This window comes from Lygodium microphyllum, chromosome 17 (genome assembly GCF_053477565.2).
Source record: "Lygodium microphyllum isolate KBCC chromosome 17, Lygodium_microphyllum_v1.1.10, whole genome shotgun sequence".
NCBI classification, from domain to species: Eukaryota; Viridiplantae; Streptophyta; class Polypodiopsida; order Schizaeales; family Lygodiaceae; genus Lygodium; species Lygodium microphyllum.
This window is the reverse complement of record NC_141151.1, coordinates 69,004,179-69,024,141: the sequence shown is the minus strand read 5'-3', so window position 1 is coordinate 69,024,141 and position 19,963 is coordinate 69,004,179. Positions and strand designations below refer to the sequence as shown.

Below are 19,963 nucleotides of genomic sequence, written 5' to 3'. Positions count from 1 at the left end.
TCATCTTCATATAAAGATGAAAGACACATATATATACACCTACAAAGATATAAGAATACTTTGTAAAGGGTAGCTAAGTACAAAGATATAAGAATGCTTTGAAAGAAAAGTAAAAGAGCAACTAAGTACATTGTGAATCCAATGATTGGCCTCTCTCCTCCTCCTCTTCCTCTTGGAACCACCTTGCATCCCCTCCCATACACTACAGAGATTGAGGATGATCTCTATCCAAATCCTCAAGAAGTCTCTCCTATGGAAGCATGAGTCTCCTTACATCCTCTCAGTTAGGCAATACAAATAATTGGATGGGAATACTCTTGCTTTCCACCATCATCATAACCTTACATTCACCTAACATCGAGTAGGATCTGAGCGTTAGTGGATACAAGTTCAAGTTGTCCTAGTTCAGTCCCTACATCGTAAGGCAGTACATTATGCTCTGCTCCTTCATTTATTTACATGTCAAGTTTGAACTTCATCTTAGAAAGTAGTCTAACTTGTAGGTGAACAGAAGGGTGATTAACTAGGCAGAATCATCTCCTTCTCCAACAAGTGATTCACCTAACTTGTGGTTTCCTATTGTTTGCACTAACCCTATACAGTGGTCTGTTTGATGGTGAACTATCTAGCACTAGATGTATACCATGATGCTCAACCCTCTCGAGTGCCAGTTCTCTTGGTATACTCTCCTGAAAACAATCCTCATATATCATGGCTGCACCTTACAGTCCAAATGTGCCAAGCTATGATACTAGCAATTAGCTCCCATCCATGACAATGTCCTCGGGTCCACTGTACCTGCAAGTCATATAGAGTGGAGATTCTGCTCAAATGATGTCCAATCATGAAAGTCTCCCCTAAACATCCTCACAGCCACATGTGGGCCTTGGCCTGTAACCTAAGCTACGGTCCCCCCAAGTCATGACCATGGTCACTGTTGTGTTGTGGAATATCATCCTAAGGACTCTCCTCCATAGCTCATTAGCAATCCCATAGACAATGACTCTTATGTCCACTGTACCTGCAAGTAATATAGAGTGGAGATTCTGCTCAAATGATGTCCAATGATGAAAGGCTCCCCTAAACATTCGCATAGCCACGTGTGGGCCTTGGCCTGTAACCTAAGCTACAGGCCCCCAAGTCACGACCATGGTCACTGTTGTGTTGTGGAATATCATCCTAAGGACTCTCCTCCATAGCTCATTAGAAATCCCATAGACAATGACTCTTATGTATCCTTTGGCTCACCATATACTTGCCATTGATTCCTTGCTGCATACCAGTCGAGTACCAACTGCTATGCTCCTATGAGCTAATAGCCATAGGAAGAGGGATATCTTTGTAGGCCTAAAGCTGATGCCGTGTCTATGCCAATGGGACATGGCTGCTGGTTGTGCTCTAATCCTGCTCATCTAAATCCTCCTCCCCAACCTAGTAGGTAGCTAAAGAAGGCTAAGTTGCATAGCCTATCAATTAATGAATCCCTCCACACCCACTCTCCTGGCTCTTGTTGTAATACCTGGAGAGGTATCCTCTGATAAGCCCATGTCTCCATCCATCCAATAGGTAGTGTGCCGCTACTCTGATTGTATGTTTGGAGCATTTTGTGAACTAATTGGCCAAAGTCCTCTCACTGGAGGAGGCTGCAATCCTCCTCAACCATAAAAGTAAACGTCATGACTCTGCTAGTCACACTCACTAGGAAAAGGATGTCTCCTTTGGACAAAACCAACCTAGGTTTGAGAAGTGTTCTCTTGTGGTAGGTCCTGAAATGCAAATCAGCCTCTCACAAAGGCAGCAACCAATGTAGAGAACCTCCCCCAAAATAGGTAAGTCAATTGTCCCCAACAATGTGATCCCCAACTCTGATCCCATATAGTGATTGAAGTGAATGGATGCCTCTTCTTCTCTTTAGCGGTAGTCAATGTTAGTCGATAGAGACCAGGTGAAACAAATCTCCATGATTTGATAATAGCAGCAACCGCAAATTTGATCTCAAAACTCCTCCCTATGTCTCTGTCTTGATCTCCTTTAAGGATCCAGTGAAGTTGGGCTTCTGTGGACCTCCATCTATAGGTGTGAGGAATGAAGCCTCCCTATCAAAAGTTTCTTACAAGGTACCTGGCCTAGATGAAGACCCTTGATAATAAGCTTAACCAATAAGGCTTTGCTCTAGCTATCTAGGTCCACGATGTCCAAGTCTCCTCTAGATTTGGGCCATATGATGACATCCCAAGCCACCTTTGCTCTCACTGACCTCCCATCTCCTCTTTGCCAAAGCAAGTTTTTAATAAGACACTTGACTTGGCAAATATATGGCCTCAAGAATGCCCAACAAGAAGTGATGTACAGTGAGCCACATGGTCGCAAGAAGAACCTGGTTGGTGACCACCACTCTCCATGATAGTGAAAGTCTTGTCGAGCTTCAATAAAGGAGCTTATGTCTGACACTCAGAAGAAGAGGTACCAACTACCAGTCAGATGTAATGTCAATCCCCACACCACATCAAAGTTATATCAATGTGATCAATTGGGGAACCCAACTGAAGCCCTTATGCGGTCACCATTTTGGTTGCCTAATGTCATGTACCCAAAATCCATAGAACTTGTGCCAATTAATTAAGGCATCTATTGCTTAGCAAAACATCTCCATGGCCACTACAAAAACCCTAACGTTACTCTCACCCTCGTCTAAATAAACCATTGTGTAATCAGCAGACTCTAAACAAAGAATCTCCTTGGACTCCAGGGTATTTTAATGCCATCATCTCTCAAGAAGGAGCTCGTGGTCTCTGCTACAAAAAGGAACAATGGGGATAATGGGCAGCCTATCTCATTGATCTCATGATGTTGAATCTCTCTCTAGCCCCACCAGCCATAACCTGGTTGTGTGTTGAGGAATAAAGAGCCACAACTCTCTTGATCCACTGCTCAGGGAATCTCATCTTCAACATTGTGCCCTCCATAGGATCCCAATCCCAATTCCAGCTCCAGAGTCTTGTGCAATGGATCCATCATTTCCCTTGAGTCTCTATACACCATGTCTGGAGTATTTTGGCCGTGTGAAAGAAATCTTCTTTTTTTTTCCAAGAAAAAAAATCTATTAATAGCACCTCCAAGAAAATCCTCTTGAGGTACTATACAAAGTACAAAGAACTCTAACGAGATTGTCTAACCTCTACCATCTACCATAGAGAGTGTGAATTATCTCTATCTAAATCCTCAACAAAGTCTCAGCTATGGATACATCCTGGAGGTCAATGGCATGGCAATCAGTTCCCATCTAAGAGAGTATCCCTTGGTCCATTGTACCTATGAGTAGTCTAGTGTGGGGACCCTACTCAAATGCTATCCAATAATGAGGGAAGACAGGCTCCACTGAGCATCCTCATACCATAGAGGTTTTGGCGTGTTACCCTCAAGTATTCATCTTATATACTCCAATAGCATTGCTATTTAGACTTTAAACATCTGTTCTATCATCTATCATCTGTTCTACATCTCTCTATGGTTGTGTCTAGGGTGATCCCCTATGGAGAGGCTGCCAATCGATCCAATGAGGACTTTGTAGTGGAGGGAGTAGTCGATAGTCTATAGAACACTATGAGTGAATACTTGCATATGGCTCCCTCTCTCTGTTCTTGGGTTCGTTAGAGGTAGTCTCTATAACAGCATAGCTCCACTAAGAAGAGGCCGAGACACCTCTCATCATTTGGCATTCCAAATGTCGAGATGGATCCAAAGGTGCGCTTCTTCAAAATCTCCTCCTCAAATTGCTAGAAAAATAATGTTCACTTGAGTTTTCATGTTCTGCGAAGCTTGTGCTAGTTATATCACTAAAAACAAATGGACTTTTTGTGTTGAATCTCCACTCACTCACACTTCTTGGGCCATTTGTGGGCTCCATTTTTTCATCTTTCTATCTAAATGGTTTCATTGGTATATCGCCTTTATAACACCTTTTACAAAACCATTACCAAAACAAGCTGAAAATAAGAGAAACTACTAAAATGACCAACTATCCCAAAAGTACATCAAAATGAGTGCAGTGTAGGTATAGTATTAATCCCAAGGTTATGAACCAAATGGCCCAACCATATGGCCTCCTTGCATCCATCACTTTGGATAATGGCCCAAACCCTCTCTAAACAAGCAATGGAAGCGCACTCTGATCTCATAATACACTTCGACATCTACATAAGTAGTGCTCCTCTGTCTCTAGCTCAATCTGATAAAGTTGGCAAATCCTGTCCTCTGAGAAGAGGGACTTTGCGTCGTATCTACCTATCTCGATCCGTAGCACGTGTGAGGATGTACGGAGCCATCCAATGGCACATTGTACCCCATGAAACAAGTGTGCATCCATGTATCTCGGACAAATAACAAAGGCATCAAGGGATATGTGCAGAAGATGCTTTCAATAGAAAGGCATCTGAGTGAGAGAAAGAGAGAGAGAGAGGCTTCATGAATAATGATCATTTAACAAATTATAATATGAAAGTTGAAGACAACTTGTCAAATGTGGCGGTAGATGAACATGCCCATCATTTTACTCCCCCTCTTGCCGGTGTCTACGGTCCACACAAAGTATGTGCCAAGTAGACATGAAACGAGTATGTTGATGATGGCCCATTTCTTACGGTCACTCAATCCAATGGTGTGAATGAAGCAACCATACTTTGTCCATGCGGCCCGAATAGGATCGACGATTCTATCAATCCACTTCTCTTCATCAATCTTCTTGGCCCTCATGTCATTATAGGTGACACCAGTCCATCTTTCGCATGGACCTACATTGGCAATGGCTTTTATGATCTTCTTCAATTGCTCTTGCTTTAGGATGAATGCAAGATTGAACTCAATCATGGTACATGCAATCTCAATGTCCACAAGTCATTGCCTTTCTCCAAGAAACGCAATTAACCAAAGCACATGATAGGGATCTTGAGAGAGAGGATTGCTTCACTGATGTTGCATGAGCCTCCACTCTTTGTCTTATGCACCACCAATGGTGGAGGCATCGATCAAAGATAAGCCTACATTCGAGGCTTCCTCATGAGTGGCCATAGATGTTGGTGCCAATGCCCTACTTCCGCCTCCCCTAGTGGATCCCCCTCTCAACTTTGTGAGAATCTCATCCATGATGCTTTGAGGGATTTCCTTGCATGGAGCAAGTGATATTTATAGGAGTGTGAAAGCTTGACTGCCAAGATTCAAGTGATATTTATAGGAGAGGGAAATGAGAATGCTTGCTGATTTGGTGTGGAAGGATGGAGGGGAGAAGCACCCTTTATAGACTAGAGAAGAGTGTGGGAGAAGAGAGGGACCCAAGACCCAATAGAAAAGATGGATCATAGCTGGATTCAAAGCTTGAAGGGCTGAAATGATGGAATCCAAGGACCAACACTGGAGCTTCAAATGTTTGAAATCAAACAGTCCAAATTGAAACAGGGTCAAGGCTGAAAAACTGGCTGGAATCCAAGGGGCTGGGGAAGGTGCACACAGCTGGAAAAGGTTGCGGACTGTGGCATCCAAGGGGGGCCAAAAGTGCCATGCAGGCAACAATAGGCAGAAAACATGCGGCCAAAATGCAAGATCACATGGGGATGCATGCAGACGCGGCAGCCAAAACATGCCTGTTTATGTACAAATTTGTATGGATACATACGGTACCATATGGTCAATAAGAACAGGTCCGTGCTACGTACATAGGCAACTATGGCCTTGTATATGCCAATGGGAAGCAGTTGTTGGTTGTGCCTTGACCTTGCTCATCAGCATTCTCCTTCCTAGCCTAGTGTAGCCAAAGATGGCCACGTCACATGGGCAATCAAGAAATGGATCCCTCCACACCCTCTCTCCTAGATCACACAATAATCCCTATAGGGACTCCTCTAACAAGCCCAAAATCTCCATCCACCTACAAGATAGGTGATCGGGTCTAAATCAATGTGTCACTTCCTCTCAAAGTGCACCACAACCCTAATCCTATATGGAGCATCCTATGAACTCTGTGAGGTCCAAGTCCTCTCAGTGAAGGCATCCATTCTCCTCTATTGAAAAAGTGAATATCTTGTCTTTGCTAGTCGCAGTGGCTGCTAGATGGATGTCTCCTCTAGAAAAGAGACCAAACCAAGTCTACGAAGTGCATGTTTTTTTTTTTTTTTTTTTTTTTTGGGAAATAAAGTGTGGCTAATTAAATTACTTCAGTAAAAAGAAGTGCTCTTGCTCAAGAGACTAGCTAGAGCTGATGCAGAGTCACACATATATCAAATGTACAAGCCTCTCACAGCGGTCTAGGAGGGATGGGGGCAAGAAGCCATGGAGGGGGGGTGTATCCCTATTTGGAGCTGCCTGCCTGCAATACAAAAAACAGGTCTTGGCTGCCCCAAGTGCGCATGAAATGAGAACGGAGCTTCTGACGAGCTCTAGACTCACCCTGCACCTGGTCCCATTGGCCGTAGAGGGAGTGGATGATAGAGGTCCAGAGTTCTCCTAAGGCTCCTGGCAGCCTTGGGGTGGGGGGGGGGCTCTGAATTAGGGCCTTACAGAGGCCCTGCCACACACGAAAGCAAACTGCGTGGGAAGGGGGATTTGGGGGGGGGGGGGGGGGGGGGCGGTGATCTGGGCTGTCGTGAAGATCCATCTCAAGGATGGCCTCCACTCACCACCAAGCCTCGGTCTACACTCTTGGAGACCCTCCTGCAATAGGACCTTCTAGGTCTACCCTCTTGGTGTGAGGCCGCAAACTACTAGCTTGCCCAAGAGGGCCATACTCTGATACTCTGGATCTATGATCCCCAACCCTCCCTCTGACCGATGCCGGATGATGATCACCCACGCCACCTTGGCCCAGGAATCCCTGGAGCCGTCTAACCCAGCCTAGAGGAAGTTCCACACTAGGCGATGAAGCTGTACTACACAGGACAAGGCGAAGCACCAACACGAGGCAATGTACCAGGCCGTCGCTAGGAGGACCTGGTTAACCACCAGGGCTTGGCCCGCTAGGGAAAGGCGAGCGGTACTCCAGTCGGTTAGCTTCCTCCGAATAGAATCAAGGACTAGAAGAAACTACTGGGCGAGAGTGATGTCAAGTCCCATCTGGAACCCTAGATAACGGACGGTCTGCCCTCTGCACACCCATCTAAATCCCAAGTGAACACCACACTTTGTGCTAGAGTCTGGGTCTGTAGTAAGGAAACCAACCAACTTTCACCAGTTGATTTTCACTCCCGCTGCAGTACAAAACACCTCGAGAGCTAGTCTCAGTCTCTCCAGCATCAACTCATCGTCCTCTACGTAGAGTCTTGTATCATCTGCATACTCTGAGTCTAACAACTCCGTCTCCTCTCTCACTGAAAGTGAAGGCCGCATAACCTGCTCACACGTGACCTGAGGAAGTGAGACATCGCCTCTGCAGAGAGTATGAACAAGTACGGGGCCAAGGGGCAACCCTACTCGACCGATCTCTCCAGTCGAAACTCCTCCCCTCGCCTACCACCTATGAGAACCCTGCTGGTAGCCGATCTGTAAAGTGCTAAGACCCCACGGATCCATGCCTCGGGGAAGCCCAACCTCACCATAGTGCCCTCTAAGAAGTCCCAGTCCACCCTCTCATAGGCCTTCTCGAAATCCAGGAGTAGTACAACCAGTCCCTGACTACTATGTTAGGCCCACTATGTCACCTTAGAAAGTAAAGACATTGTCAAGGATGCTCCTATCCTGGACAAAGCCTGTTTGTGTGTCATGAATGATGTCTGGAAGCACAGGGTGGAGTCGCCTACCAATCATCTTTGCCAGTGCCTTATAGGCCACTGCCAACAAGGTTATCGATCTCCACTAGGATAGCTCCAACCGGTCTCCCCCTTTGGGAAGGAGATTGATAAGACTTGCAGAAAGACTCCCTGGCATCAGTCCAGAAGTGAAAATCTCTTGGAAGGCCAGCAGTAAGGGGTCCTTCACCACCTCCCAGTAGGTAGTGAAAAAGGCCTTAGAGAGGCCATCCTCTCCCAGGCATTTCTGCCCGTCCTGTGAATGGAAAGCCTCCTCTAGTTCCTTCTCTGCGAAGGGGGCTAAGAAGGAGCGTCCCATCTCCTCTATGGATGAGGGACGGGATGTCATCCCAAACCTGCTATCTACATCGTTGTCCACTAGCCGAAGATGTCTCCTGCTAGAACAGGCACCTATAGTAGTTGGTGGCAATCTCCATCGCCTCGTCTGGGCTAGAACGAGTCTTCCCATACTGATCCCGAAGATTGCGTATCTACTCTCCTGAAGTGCGGGGCTGATACACCTGGAAAAATTCCTTGCACATTGTGTCTCCTTTCCGCACCCAGAATGCTGTTGAGGCACGGAATGAGAACTCCGAGCGCCTGCCTCTAGGCCGACAATGGCTGCTCGTGCGCACACCTCCTGTGCGTGGAGGATGGGATCCCCTAGTGCCTCCTGTAGTAATCTCTGCGTGGCTGCTAGGTCCCGTCAAAGTGCTCTCTCCTCCTCCCAGCTCTGCTGCCTAGCCTATAAGGCTGCCTCCTGGCAAATACTGCTCGACTCGGCTAGGACCTCTACAACTTCTTCTGCGGATCCGGTCCCTCCTGCCCCATTCCCTAGTCTAGATCTATTCAATCTGTCTCTTCACCTCCTCCCTCCTATAGATCGAGTCAAGGATCCGACAGGATCACGTATCTAGGGCAAATGGTGGGGGCTCAAGTATCAGGAGAACCGGGCAGTGATCGAACAAAGTGGTGCCCACCAACTGTCCTACCTCGCCTCCGCGAGAGCATCCCCACTCTCCCACATAGAACCTGTCTAGCTACTCCAATAGGACTCTGCCTAGCCGCATGTATCCCCAAGAGAAATCCAACAATCTCTCCCTCCTGTGGAAAGATGGGTCTCTCCAAGCATCACATGCCCCTACTACCAGTAGGAAGACCTCCCATGCCTCCTACTCCTCCCTAGCCATGCCCTGGTAGTTTCTTCCTCTATTCTGCTGGCCCTCTAAGACCTCCAAATTGTTGAAGTCTCCTCCAACGATCCAGCAGTCCACCTCTAGGAGTCCTACTGCGATCTCCACCCAAAACCTACTACGTGCCCTAACCTCATAGGGGCACAAACATTGAGGACTCCAAGGCACGAGTCCCCGATATCCAATCTGATCCATAGAACCCTCCCTGCCACGATCGTCTCGTGGTCTCATACACAGGTAGTGAGGCTCGGGCCAATAAAGATGCATACGCCTCCACTCCTACCATGGGCACCGATGGCGTACTCCCAGTAAGTGTGTGAACAGCCCGAGAGTACCTTTCCTACCCGTTGGGCCTGAGCGGGAGTGAGCTTGTGCTCCTATATAAGTAAGATGTCAATCCATCCGACAAGAGCAAGCTCCAGCTCTTGCCGAACAATCAACTTCCTGGAACCATGCTCCACTATAGTGGAGGCTGTTCACATTCCAGGATGCAAGATGTAAACTCATGGGGATACTTGTGACTCACCAAATAGATATCTGTTCGGTGTGGAAGCTGCTAACGAGGAAAAGGAGCTATGAGGCAGGCGGATACGCTTCGCAGTGGGCCTGGACGGTGAGCTCCATTCCCCCATGGTAGCCCTCGGGCGGACCATGGGGTTGATGGATGCGCTTGGTGGTACCACCAGGGCATCTATCAGCCAAGCTGAGAGGCGAGGCTCTATGCACTGGTAGAAGCAGACCGCCTGTGCCAAGGGCCACTCAATCACATCCATCAAGGCTCTCCACTGCGGAGGGGCTCGAAAGATAATGCTCAAATGTGGGACCTCAGCCCCCACCCACCAGTTAATGTCCATCATGCACCCTAGCCACTGTTGGGAAAAGAGTGTCAATCCACCTTCTCCCATCCACTGGGAGATGTGTTCTGCCACCTCGCTCTTCACCTCCTCCTCTATCTGGTCGACGTCCAATCTCTTGTGTGAGACATCTGAAGGAAAAAAGCGTAGTTTGGTGCATCCAATGGTGCTAGTAGATGGACCTTGCCGCTCCTTGACTTGCGTACCACGAAGATTCCCACCTCCAGGTGTAGTGCGAATTCTCCACGCTCCGCAACTCTCAAGTAAGACCACGGCCCACTGCGAAAGAACTGTGATAGCAGCTACGCCTGTCTCGAGGAAGTGTGACGGGCGGCATGGACGGAGGAGCTAGTGGCTGTGTGGGGAGGGAGGGGGGGCTAGACTGCCGGTGGGTGGAGGATGTCGATGTATGGGGGTCCTCACCTCCTGTGGGGAGGGGAGAGGGGTGTGAGGGGGGTTCACTTGTGCTGGGTGGGGATCAAGGGTACTCGTCAGCGAGGGTGGTGCTGGAGAGGAGGAGGATTGAGGGGTGGTGGGATGGTCCGAGGTACATGGCATGTGTAGGGGAGGGTCGGTAGCTCTAGAGGGTGGCGACTGTGGACTAGGGTCGGGAGGGGGACCATGGGGAGGATGGGGAGGGTGAGGGGGTGGGAGATGAGGATGCTCGGGTGAGGTCGCCTGTGACGCCTCTGTGGGGAGTGGATGTGTAGGCATGTGGTCCTGTTGGGTAGGGCGAGGGCGGGCGGGGGGCCCGTGTGGTATTCTGCTGGGGGGGCGACGCTCGCCCTCCTCCTCCCTGATGATGTGATTGTGTCTAAAGGGCTGATTGTGGTCCTCCTTGCCCTCTCTAGACCCGTGTGAAGCCGTTCGCATCCACCCGTGGACCTGTCGGCAAAGCTGCCTTGGCTCCAAAGCGCGTACACTCTGCTGCCAAATGCCCAAAATCATGGCAACGCAGGCACTGTCCGCGCTGCCCCGTCACAATAACCTGCTGCCTAAAGGAGTATGCACCTGCCTCAATCTCTAAAAATTGTGGTATGTTCTTTGTCTCTTTCACTGCCACTCGTACCTTTGGGACTCCTGCAACTATCACCGCGTCCGCAAAAGAGGCAGAAAGGACAGTGCTCAAGAGCTGTCCAAAGTCTTCCACAAGCTGATGATACTCTATCGCTAGCCCGAGGAAGAGTAGGGTGACCGGGTGTCTAAGGAAATTGTTGTGGAGCGCCAATGCCTCCACTGTAAAACCACTGTACCAAGGGACCCTTCGTGGAGGCATAGGGTGAACTGGCCACTAACTCTTGGGTTGCGTCTACCGAGGTGAGTTGTACCATGAAGATCCCTTGCCCCATGAGAATCACCTCCACAATCTGCGTCGTGCCGATGCACAGCATGGAGTGAAGCCAGTCCCGAAGCCGAGCCCTGGAGGGGAAGTGTCCTACGACCTGACCAAAGATCAGTGTTTCTTTTTGCTCCAGCTCTGTGGCACGAACTGCTAAGATCTGTTCCTCAGAGAGGACTACGCGCAAGGTGTTTGACTGGAGGGCACTCGCAGAATGCGCCGACGTCTAGCCAAAGGTTTTCATTGCGCATCCATTCTGAGAACCTACCAAACACACTGTTGTACTGCCGAAGGAGGGGGTGTTGTTGCTGCAAGTGGAGGGAGCAACGGGGGGGGAGGTATGATGGCGATGATTGGGGGCGTGGGGGGGGGGGGGGGGGGGGGGCGGGGGCGGGGGGGGCACGCGATGTCAGTCAACAAGAGAGGGGGGGTTCGACGGTTGCAATGGCAGGGGAGTGGGCAGCGGCATGTCCAACAGAGCTCTTTTTTGAAGCGCAAACATGAGGTTGTGTCACAACAGAAGTGCATGTATCCACTGCCAATCAGGAGGTACTCCCTCTATCACGACCCTATAGTCTCTACCTCTAAATCTCTTGTAGTAGCTCTTGAAATGTAAACCATTCTTCCATTGAGGCAATGACCTATAGAGAGAATCTTCCCCAAGATAGTAAATCCTCTTTCCAAGAGTAAGGCCCATTTCTAATCTCAAATAGTGATTGAAGATACCAGAAAAGTGAATATCGTATCTTCGCTAGTCATAGTGACTGCTAGAAGGATGGCACTTTTGGAAAAGGGACCAACCCAAGTCTAAGAAGTGCTTGTATCCACTGCCAATCAGGAGGTAGTCCCTCTGTCACATCCTTAATCGTGACCCTGGATCCCTTGAGACCCTATAGTCTTTGCCTCTGAATCTCTTGTGGTAGCTCTCAAAATGTGGACGATTCTCCCATTGAGGCAGCAACCTATACAAAGAATCTTTCCCAAGATAGATAAATCCTCTTTCCAAGAGTGGGGCCCAACTCTAATCTCAAATGGTGATTGAAGAGAAGGGGCAACCTCTGCTTCTCTTCCATTGTAGTCAGTGCTAGCTGGTGAAGGCCACATGAAACAAATCTCCATGCTCTGATAATGGCACTTGCAAATTTGATCTCAAAGCTCCTCCCTAAGTCTCTGGTCCTAATCTCCTAAAAATCCAGTAAACATTGGACTCTCATTAACTCCAATATATGAGCTTCTCTGTGATGCCCGGAAGAAGAGGTGCCAACTTCTACTCTGAGGTCATGTCAATCTCCACATTGCATCCAAGATATCTCATCACGGTTTCATGGGGAACCCATCTGAATTCCTCAAACTGCCATTCTTGTCTAAATAAACTATTGTGTCATAAATGAATTCCACATCAAGAAGTTCCTAAACTCAAGGACGGGAAACCTAAGGCCTCTGATACCTATGCATTTGTCTCTCGAGTCAAAGCTCATGGCCTCTGCAACAAATAGAAACAAGGAGGAGGTAATGAGCATCCCTGTTTCGGTCATAACCTGACTATGTGCCGATGCATAGAGAGCTGCTACTCCCTAGCCCACTACTCTGGGAATCCTATCCTCAACATCATCCCCTCCATGAACTCCCAATCCACATGGTCAAAAGCATTCTCAAACTCAAGGAGCACAATAAGGCCTTGGTTCCTAGACTGAGAAAAAGCAGTGGACTCCCAAAAGGTGAAGATGTTGCACAAGGTGCTATGTTCTTGAACAAAAGGTGGGATGGATAATGAGTTGCCTCATAGTTCTGTCAGCCCTGCTGTATCCATCTATACTATACTTCCAATCGTGAGCAAGTTGACAGCATATTGACACCTCTCAATATAGAAAGTGGTATTTTTGTACAATCCAGTGGATGATGGTTCATAAACCATTATACAGACTACAAACCCAGTAGATAAAACTACTAACACAATAGACCAAGATTGCTTTGCTCAACATGTACTGTAGGAAAACTAGATTCATGGCCAAGGCATGTTCATATATTATGTGAAGCCTTTCATGCATGTTTGGTGAGCACACTTTCCAAGAGTCTTAATGGCTCAGTGTTTCTTCTCTTGGGCTGACAAACTGATCTCACAAACATGGCATTAATTTTGCAAACGCAGTAAGTTATAAAGTTTGACATCACAAGTCAAGCATATTGCATGTCTAACAGTTTTTAAAGACAACTGCAAGAGCCTACAGAAAAATTGATGATGTGTGGTTTTGTGTGCACAAATGCAAGAGGAATACAGCAGCATACTCCTTTAAAATAGTTGTGAAGCGTTGCCTTTCAGCTTGAGTAAAGCCGGGCTGTCCATAATCCTGCAAAAAGATTGTTTTTAAGAAATTGGAAATGGCACTATTCAAGAGCTGCAATACATATTTGACAGCTCAAGGTGGTCCTTTTCTTAAAAGATCAGAAAATATTCAAAAGTGGTGGTGCTGTATACATCACAACTGCAAATTTTCAAGATACAACATGACTAAATTGAACTGGAAAGCATAGTATCCTATCTACATGTAACAATAAAGGAGCTAAGAGCCAAAACATTCCAAGGTTCAAAGGTCAACATGAAGCAGTGGATGCTTTCAACACCCTGCTGGGCTGTTTCTTTTGTGATACTATCAGTCTTTTTTGTTGCATGATAAGCTTTCAGAGTATAAGCTGTAGTTGATTGCTTCACTTGGTAGGCAGGTCCTTTCTGAGGGTACACATGCATGGTTGATTTTTCCGGAGAATGCATGTGCATTGTCCCGAGAATATGGGATTCAACATGTGTCAGCTGTTAGAGCTGAATTCCAGCTGCTATCTTTGTTGGAGCATTCTTTAACTTTGCAGCAGACTGGGGATAATTCTGATGAATTGGTCACTTATACTAAGTGGTTGAAATGTAGAGTTTAGGCTCTTTAAGTTGAGCCATATGCAAAATACAAACTATTGGGGTCTTTAAAAAAATTGTGTGACAACAATTGCCAGACTCATGATTCTTTTTCTCCCTCAAAAATATGCACACAAAAATATTATCCACTTGCTAGACACTCGAGGGCTATAGTTACTAAGCCTCAAACTATCATTCAGATATACTTGGATTGCTCTAAAACTTTGTTGGGTTCACAAAAAGAAGAAGCATAAAATTTCAACCCTATCTCTCTATGTGCTCAAGTCTCCATTGCTTTTATGTGTGTGCTCTTGGTCTCTTCACCTCTCTTCCCTCTTGTCTGTCTTCAAGCAAGCAAGCAAGCAATGAGTAAGAAATTGTTCCACCTTACTCGATTCACCTTAGGATATAGCTGCAGGGAGACTCCTGAGGCTGGCTCGACTGCAATCTCGGATTGCAATGAAACTTTGTGAGTACAAAGAACAATGTATATACTATGGCAATAGCACCTAAAGTTTTTGCACAAAATGCTATTTCAAAACAGTTAAAGGCTGAGAAAGATTGGAAGTAGACACAAAGTAAAGTCATGTATTAGCTGTCTGTACGTGTCCCAGATAACATGATGGGCTATTTGGGGAATTTGAAACCCCCACTATTGCGTGAAAGAATTTCGCAAGGTTGTTCAAGTACAAAGGCCACATAGTTGCAACTCAAATCAGAGCCCAATCAAGTGAAAAGAGGGAACTTGTCCATTGATGATTATGCCTTGAAGATCAAGAGTATTGTGGAAGCTCTTAGATCCATAAGTGTTGATGATGATGATATGCGTGCATACTTAGATGGACTTGGTGATTAATAGAAGAGCTTCGCATTATCTATGAATACAAGGGATGATATTCTTGATTTTGTAGATTTGATTTCTATATTGATACTGGAGGAGAAGAACCCTAGCTTGGATTCCTCTTCTTCTTAAAGCACGAACAAGTCTGAACAAGGTTTTACTCAAGAGGCCGTGGCAAAGGTCAAGGTGGTGGTCGTGGTCAAAGTTATAATGCACAATAAAATAAAGGAGGATAGTCCCGAGGAAATGAGAGCAAAAGAGGACAAGTTGCAAATTCTAATAGGCTACAAAATTCTAGTGGTAACAAAGAATGGTGGCATTGTGGTCAAAAAAGACTACATTTCTAAAAATTGCTTCAAAAAGAAGACTGAAATTAAAAATGGAAAAAAGCAACAAGATAACTATGCATCCAATAACAAGATAACAAAAGTGAACAGTTGTTTGTTATGCAGCACTTTATGAATACTATGATTGTTGATGGTTCATTAAAGAATGATGTATGGTATATAGATTCACGTGTCTATAACCACATAACTTCTCATGGAGAGTGGTTTAGAGAGATATGCAGTGCAGAGTCTTCAAGCTATGTGAAGACAGAGAATGATACCACTCATTCCATTACTCATGTTGGAAATATTTCTTTGAGTATGCAAGATGGCAAAACTAAGTACTTGGCTAATGTGCTATATGTATCAAATATTACAAAAACCTTGGTTTATATTAATCAAATGGTAAAATAAGGATTGTAGGTTTGGTTCACATTTGATGATTGTTATGTAGAATATCTAAAAAATGACTACAAGTTAATTGCAAAAGGAAAACGTGCTGACACATTGTTTACTCTTAATGTAAGTCTACCTAAAATGGATACTATCATGTTTGCACAATATTTAGGTGTTGTGGTTGATATTGAAATTTGACATAAGAGATTTAGTCATGTGAATGTGCAACGGCTAAAAGACATGCAATCAAAACAGATTGTGGATAGCTTGCCTAAGTTTAGAGTTGATGGGATGCACAAAGTGTGAGAGTGCGCTGCGGAAGAGGGAATACGAACACGGAGGGAGAGAGAGAGAAAACAGAAAATAAGGAAGAGAAATCTGCACTGACTGAAATGAATGCTGAATACAAACGGGAAGGTGGAAGGAGACTGATCAGTCCCTGCACGCAGCCCACAGTGTCAGTGAGGGCACCAGATCAAGCTGATGATGATGGCAGCACCACCACAGAGAAGGAGTGTCGAAATCTGCAAGAAGACAAGTGATCAAGTGGGGAGGGGGGCTGCCTATAAATAGGCAAAAGGACAAACCCTGACCCTAACCCTAAAAATGCCCTAAAATGAGCGCCCCACAACAGTGACCAAAAAGTGGCCGGGCAGCCAGTGGCTGCCCACTAAAAGAGGCCAAAAAGAAATACACATCCTAAGACAGCCAGTCAAGAGTGACTAGCCTCCCCCATCATAACACATGACAGACATGTCAGGGCTCCTAACATCCTCGTCTGACTCAGACTGAGACTCACAGGCAGGAGATGACAAGGCATGACAAACATGACTGCTAATACCCCCTCTCAGATCCTGGATGTGGCTAAAGGCCGAAGAAGAAATAGATCCTAGGGTGGCAAATGCCAATGTCGATGAAGTCCATCAATGTAGACTGCACTGAAGGAGCTCCTCACGATCCTGGGAATCCCCCTCTAAAACACTAGGGGCCAGGGAATCCACAGCCGCATCACCGAAACCGTCCCCCGCTAAAAGGGATGGGGGGTACGAGGGAACCACCGGAGGAGAAGGTGGGGGATGGGAAGGAACCTGTGGAGTAGAAAGTGCACAAGCGGGAACGGGTGTAGCAATAGACTGCCTCGGAGGACCCTGCATCAAAGAAGGGGAATGGAGCCTGTAAAGCCCGCGCTCCTGCCAACATGTAGATAAGACAGCTCCTGTAAAAGAATCCTCAATAACAACGGCATGCTCGGTGAAGATCACTCGTGTGCCCAACCTCGTAAGGCCATAAACTGAGAGGAGGGGAAGGCCCAAATCCAAAACATGTGGGGCCTATGAAAAGGAGCTCGAAGGTCGGTCGGTAAACAAAGGCAATGTGCCAACACCACTAATAGGCACCGATAAAATGTCACCAACAGTGACTGAACCCTCTGATGGACGGAGATCCTGTAACAAATCACCTCGGGGAGTCATATGACTCGAAGCACCACTGTCCACTAACCAAGGCTGCGCAGAAGAAACTGCATGCACGGAAGAAGGATCCTCCTCCAAAGCATGGATATGAAGGAACACTGACTCATGGGTAATATCTGGTGTAGAGGTAGAAGAAGGCTCCGATGTGGATCCACCCTTCGCTCCCGGACGAAGGTGAGGGAACTTCTTCCAGCATTTCTCCTCGAGATGTGTCCCTTTCCCACAGTGTGGGCACTTCGGTTTCTCTGAATCTGCATCAGAGCCTGAAGAACTATCCTTCTTCTTAGCCTTTGACTTCTTCTTCTTTTTCTGTCCTCCCGAACCTGCAACAAAGGCTCTAGTGGAGTCGGATCCACTAGCACTGACCTCTCTGAGTCGCTCGTCATGCTCCAAGACAAGCGGGGATAGCTCCTCCCATAGAAGCTTCTCACCGACCGAGGGATGCAAGCTCATCCCTCATATCCTGTAATCTGTTGATGTGGTCCTTCATGGAAGGACTATCATCAATAGCGAGCATCCGCAACTTCTTTTCGAGAGATATCTGATATTAAGAATGCCTCCTTGCAAGGGGAGTTACAAGAGAAAGTTATGTGCAACAACCACTTGGTTATATGAATGAGAATCATCCAAATTATGTATGCAAGCTTCATAGGGTCTTGTATAGGCTGAAGCAAGCACCTAGGGCATGGCATAACAAGATTGCAGAATACACTGTCAGCATTGAATTTCGCAAAGCACAAGCTAATCACTCACTCTATGTATGTGAGAGTGATACAGGTATTGTGGTCATTGCTATATATGTGGATGATTTTATCATTGTGGGTGATAGTGAGACAAAGATTGACAATGTGAAGGGTCTTCTCAAGGTTGAATTTGAGATGAAGGACTTAGAAGAGTTGTACTACTTTCTCAGCATAGAGATAATCAGGACTTCAAAGGGTATATGGTTGTCACAAAGATAGTATGCATTGGATAATGGAGTATGGTATGGCTGATTACAAGTCTATTTCTATACCTTTGGATGTTAATGCTAAGCTTAGTACACATGAAGGTGACCTGATTGACGATGTCACTATTATGTATCGGAAGATTGTGGGCAGCCTTATCTATTTGACGATCACTAGGCCAGACCTAAACTACACGGTTGGTTTGAAGAATCGATTTATGCAGCTTCCACAGAAGCCACATTTGGATGCAGTGCAGCGCACATTGCGCTATGTCAAGTACCATTAGACTATGCCTTATTCTACAATGTAGGTGTACCATTAGAGTTGCATGGTTACATAGGCAGATTGAGCTAATAGTATTTTACACGAGATCTACTAGTGATTTTATGTTTTCGTTTGGGAGTGCCGTTGTTACTTAGAGCAACAAGAAACAACCAACAATTACCTTGTCTAGTACAAAGGCAGATTACAAAGGCGTTACAATTGCAGTATGTGAGGTAGCTTGGTTACGCAAGCTACTTGGTGATTTGGGGATATACATGGATAAGAAGGTTATCATCTACTATGATAACCTTCGTAGCATTCAATTGGCTAGGAACCCAATCTATCGTGCATGAACCAAACACATAGAGGTCTACTACATTTCATTCAGGAGTGGATCCTAGCGGGTGATATTGACTTTATATTAGCATAGAGAATCAAGCTGCTTACATTTTTACCAAGGCCTTGGTAGCTAAGAAGCTTCAACATTTCAAGACTATGCTTGGAGTTCATAAGCTCATGTTGAGTTCAAGGAGGAGTGTTGAGATGTCAAGCTCTACATGATCTCACATCCACTACATGCCTTGGTGATATGGCACAATATTATTCACTAGTGTATTAGGTGACCAACATGAGAATACACTAGTGACTCTACAACTGGACTACACCCACGTAGTCCATCCTTGGTTATGGCATACTTATTGTGCCATCTCTTTTTTCCTAGCATGTTCACACTTGGTGACTGCATCTACATACATTGTGGTACTTTCATATTAGTATTTATCATGTTGTAGACTTAGTTCTTTTGTGTGAAGAAGAAAGAAACTGAAGAAGATTTCAACCCTATCTCTCTATGTGCTCAAGTCTCCATTGCTTTGTGTGTGTACTCTTAGTCTCTTCACCTCTCTCCCCTCTTGTCTATTTTCATAAAATGCCACAAAGGCCACAAATAAATCACTACAATAATGCCTAAAATAATGATAATGTCCCCAGTCTTGATAGGCATGCACAGACTCACACATGAGCTGATAATCCTGCTAACAAAGGTAGATGTAAGAAATACGCAAAGAGTTGTAAATTGTGGTCGATAACTCCTCAATTAGTCAACAAATCATTGTTACAGGAGGGCAAGGACGACCTAGTTAGTGTCTTGCATGCCATGCTTTCAAACATTAGACCACCTAACGAATTCATTAAAGTCTAGTATCCCCTACAACCATGCATTCTCCCAGCATATCCCCTTCCCCCAACATTAGTATGCCCCCTCATCACACACATCGTCACCGTCCACCCTTACCTTCCCCTCCTACTCTGCACCTCCTCTTCCACCCCACCTCTATCCCCACCCCCTCCCTCACAGCCAACTCAACATTGTCTTCTCAGTTCCAAGTTTCCTCTATCCTATCCCCACCCAAATGTCACCCCTTTCCACCCCCCCTCCCCCAATCGTTCTTAGCCCTAGTACTTTCCCTGCAAGAGGGAATAAGTACCATTCTCTGATGACTTCTCTCGAGAGCAACAAAGCAACCTCTCTTGGCCAACGAGAGACTCCATGTCTTCCTTTTAGCAGCTTGGGAATTCCCCTATCACACCAAGCTTCTTCTAGAAGATTCTTAGCATTATGGACCATAGTCATACATGAGACTTACAGGCCATG

General features: G+C 46.1%; 1 protein-coding gene across 6 annotated transcripts in view; it reads right to left on the bottom strand.

The window, feature by feature from the left end:
- Positions 1-19,963, bottom strand: part of LOC148022008 (DNAse I-like superfamily protein) — a 112,748-nt gene that overhangs the window by 23,447 nt on the left and 69,338 nt on the right. For all 6 annotated transcript variants that reach the window (XM_087697567.1, XM_087697566.1, XM_087697565.1 and 3 more), the window contains exon 6: positions 13,445-13,506. In XM_087697567.1, the coding sequence (XP_087553693.1) occupies positions 13,445-13,506 (62 nt within the window). The remainder of the gene's footprint in view (positions 1-13,444; positions 13,507-19,963) is intronic.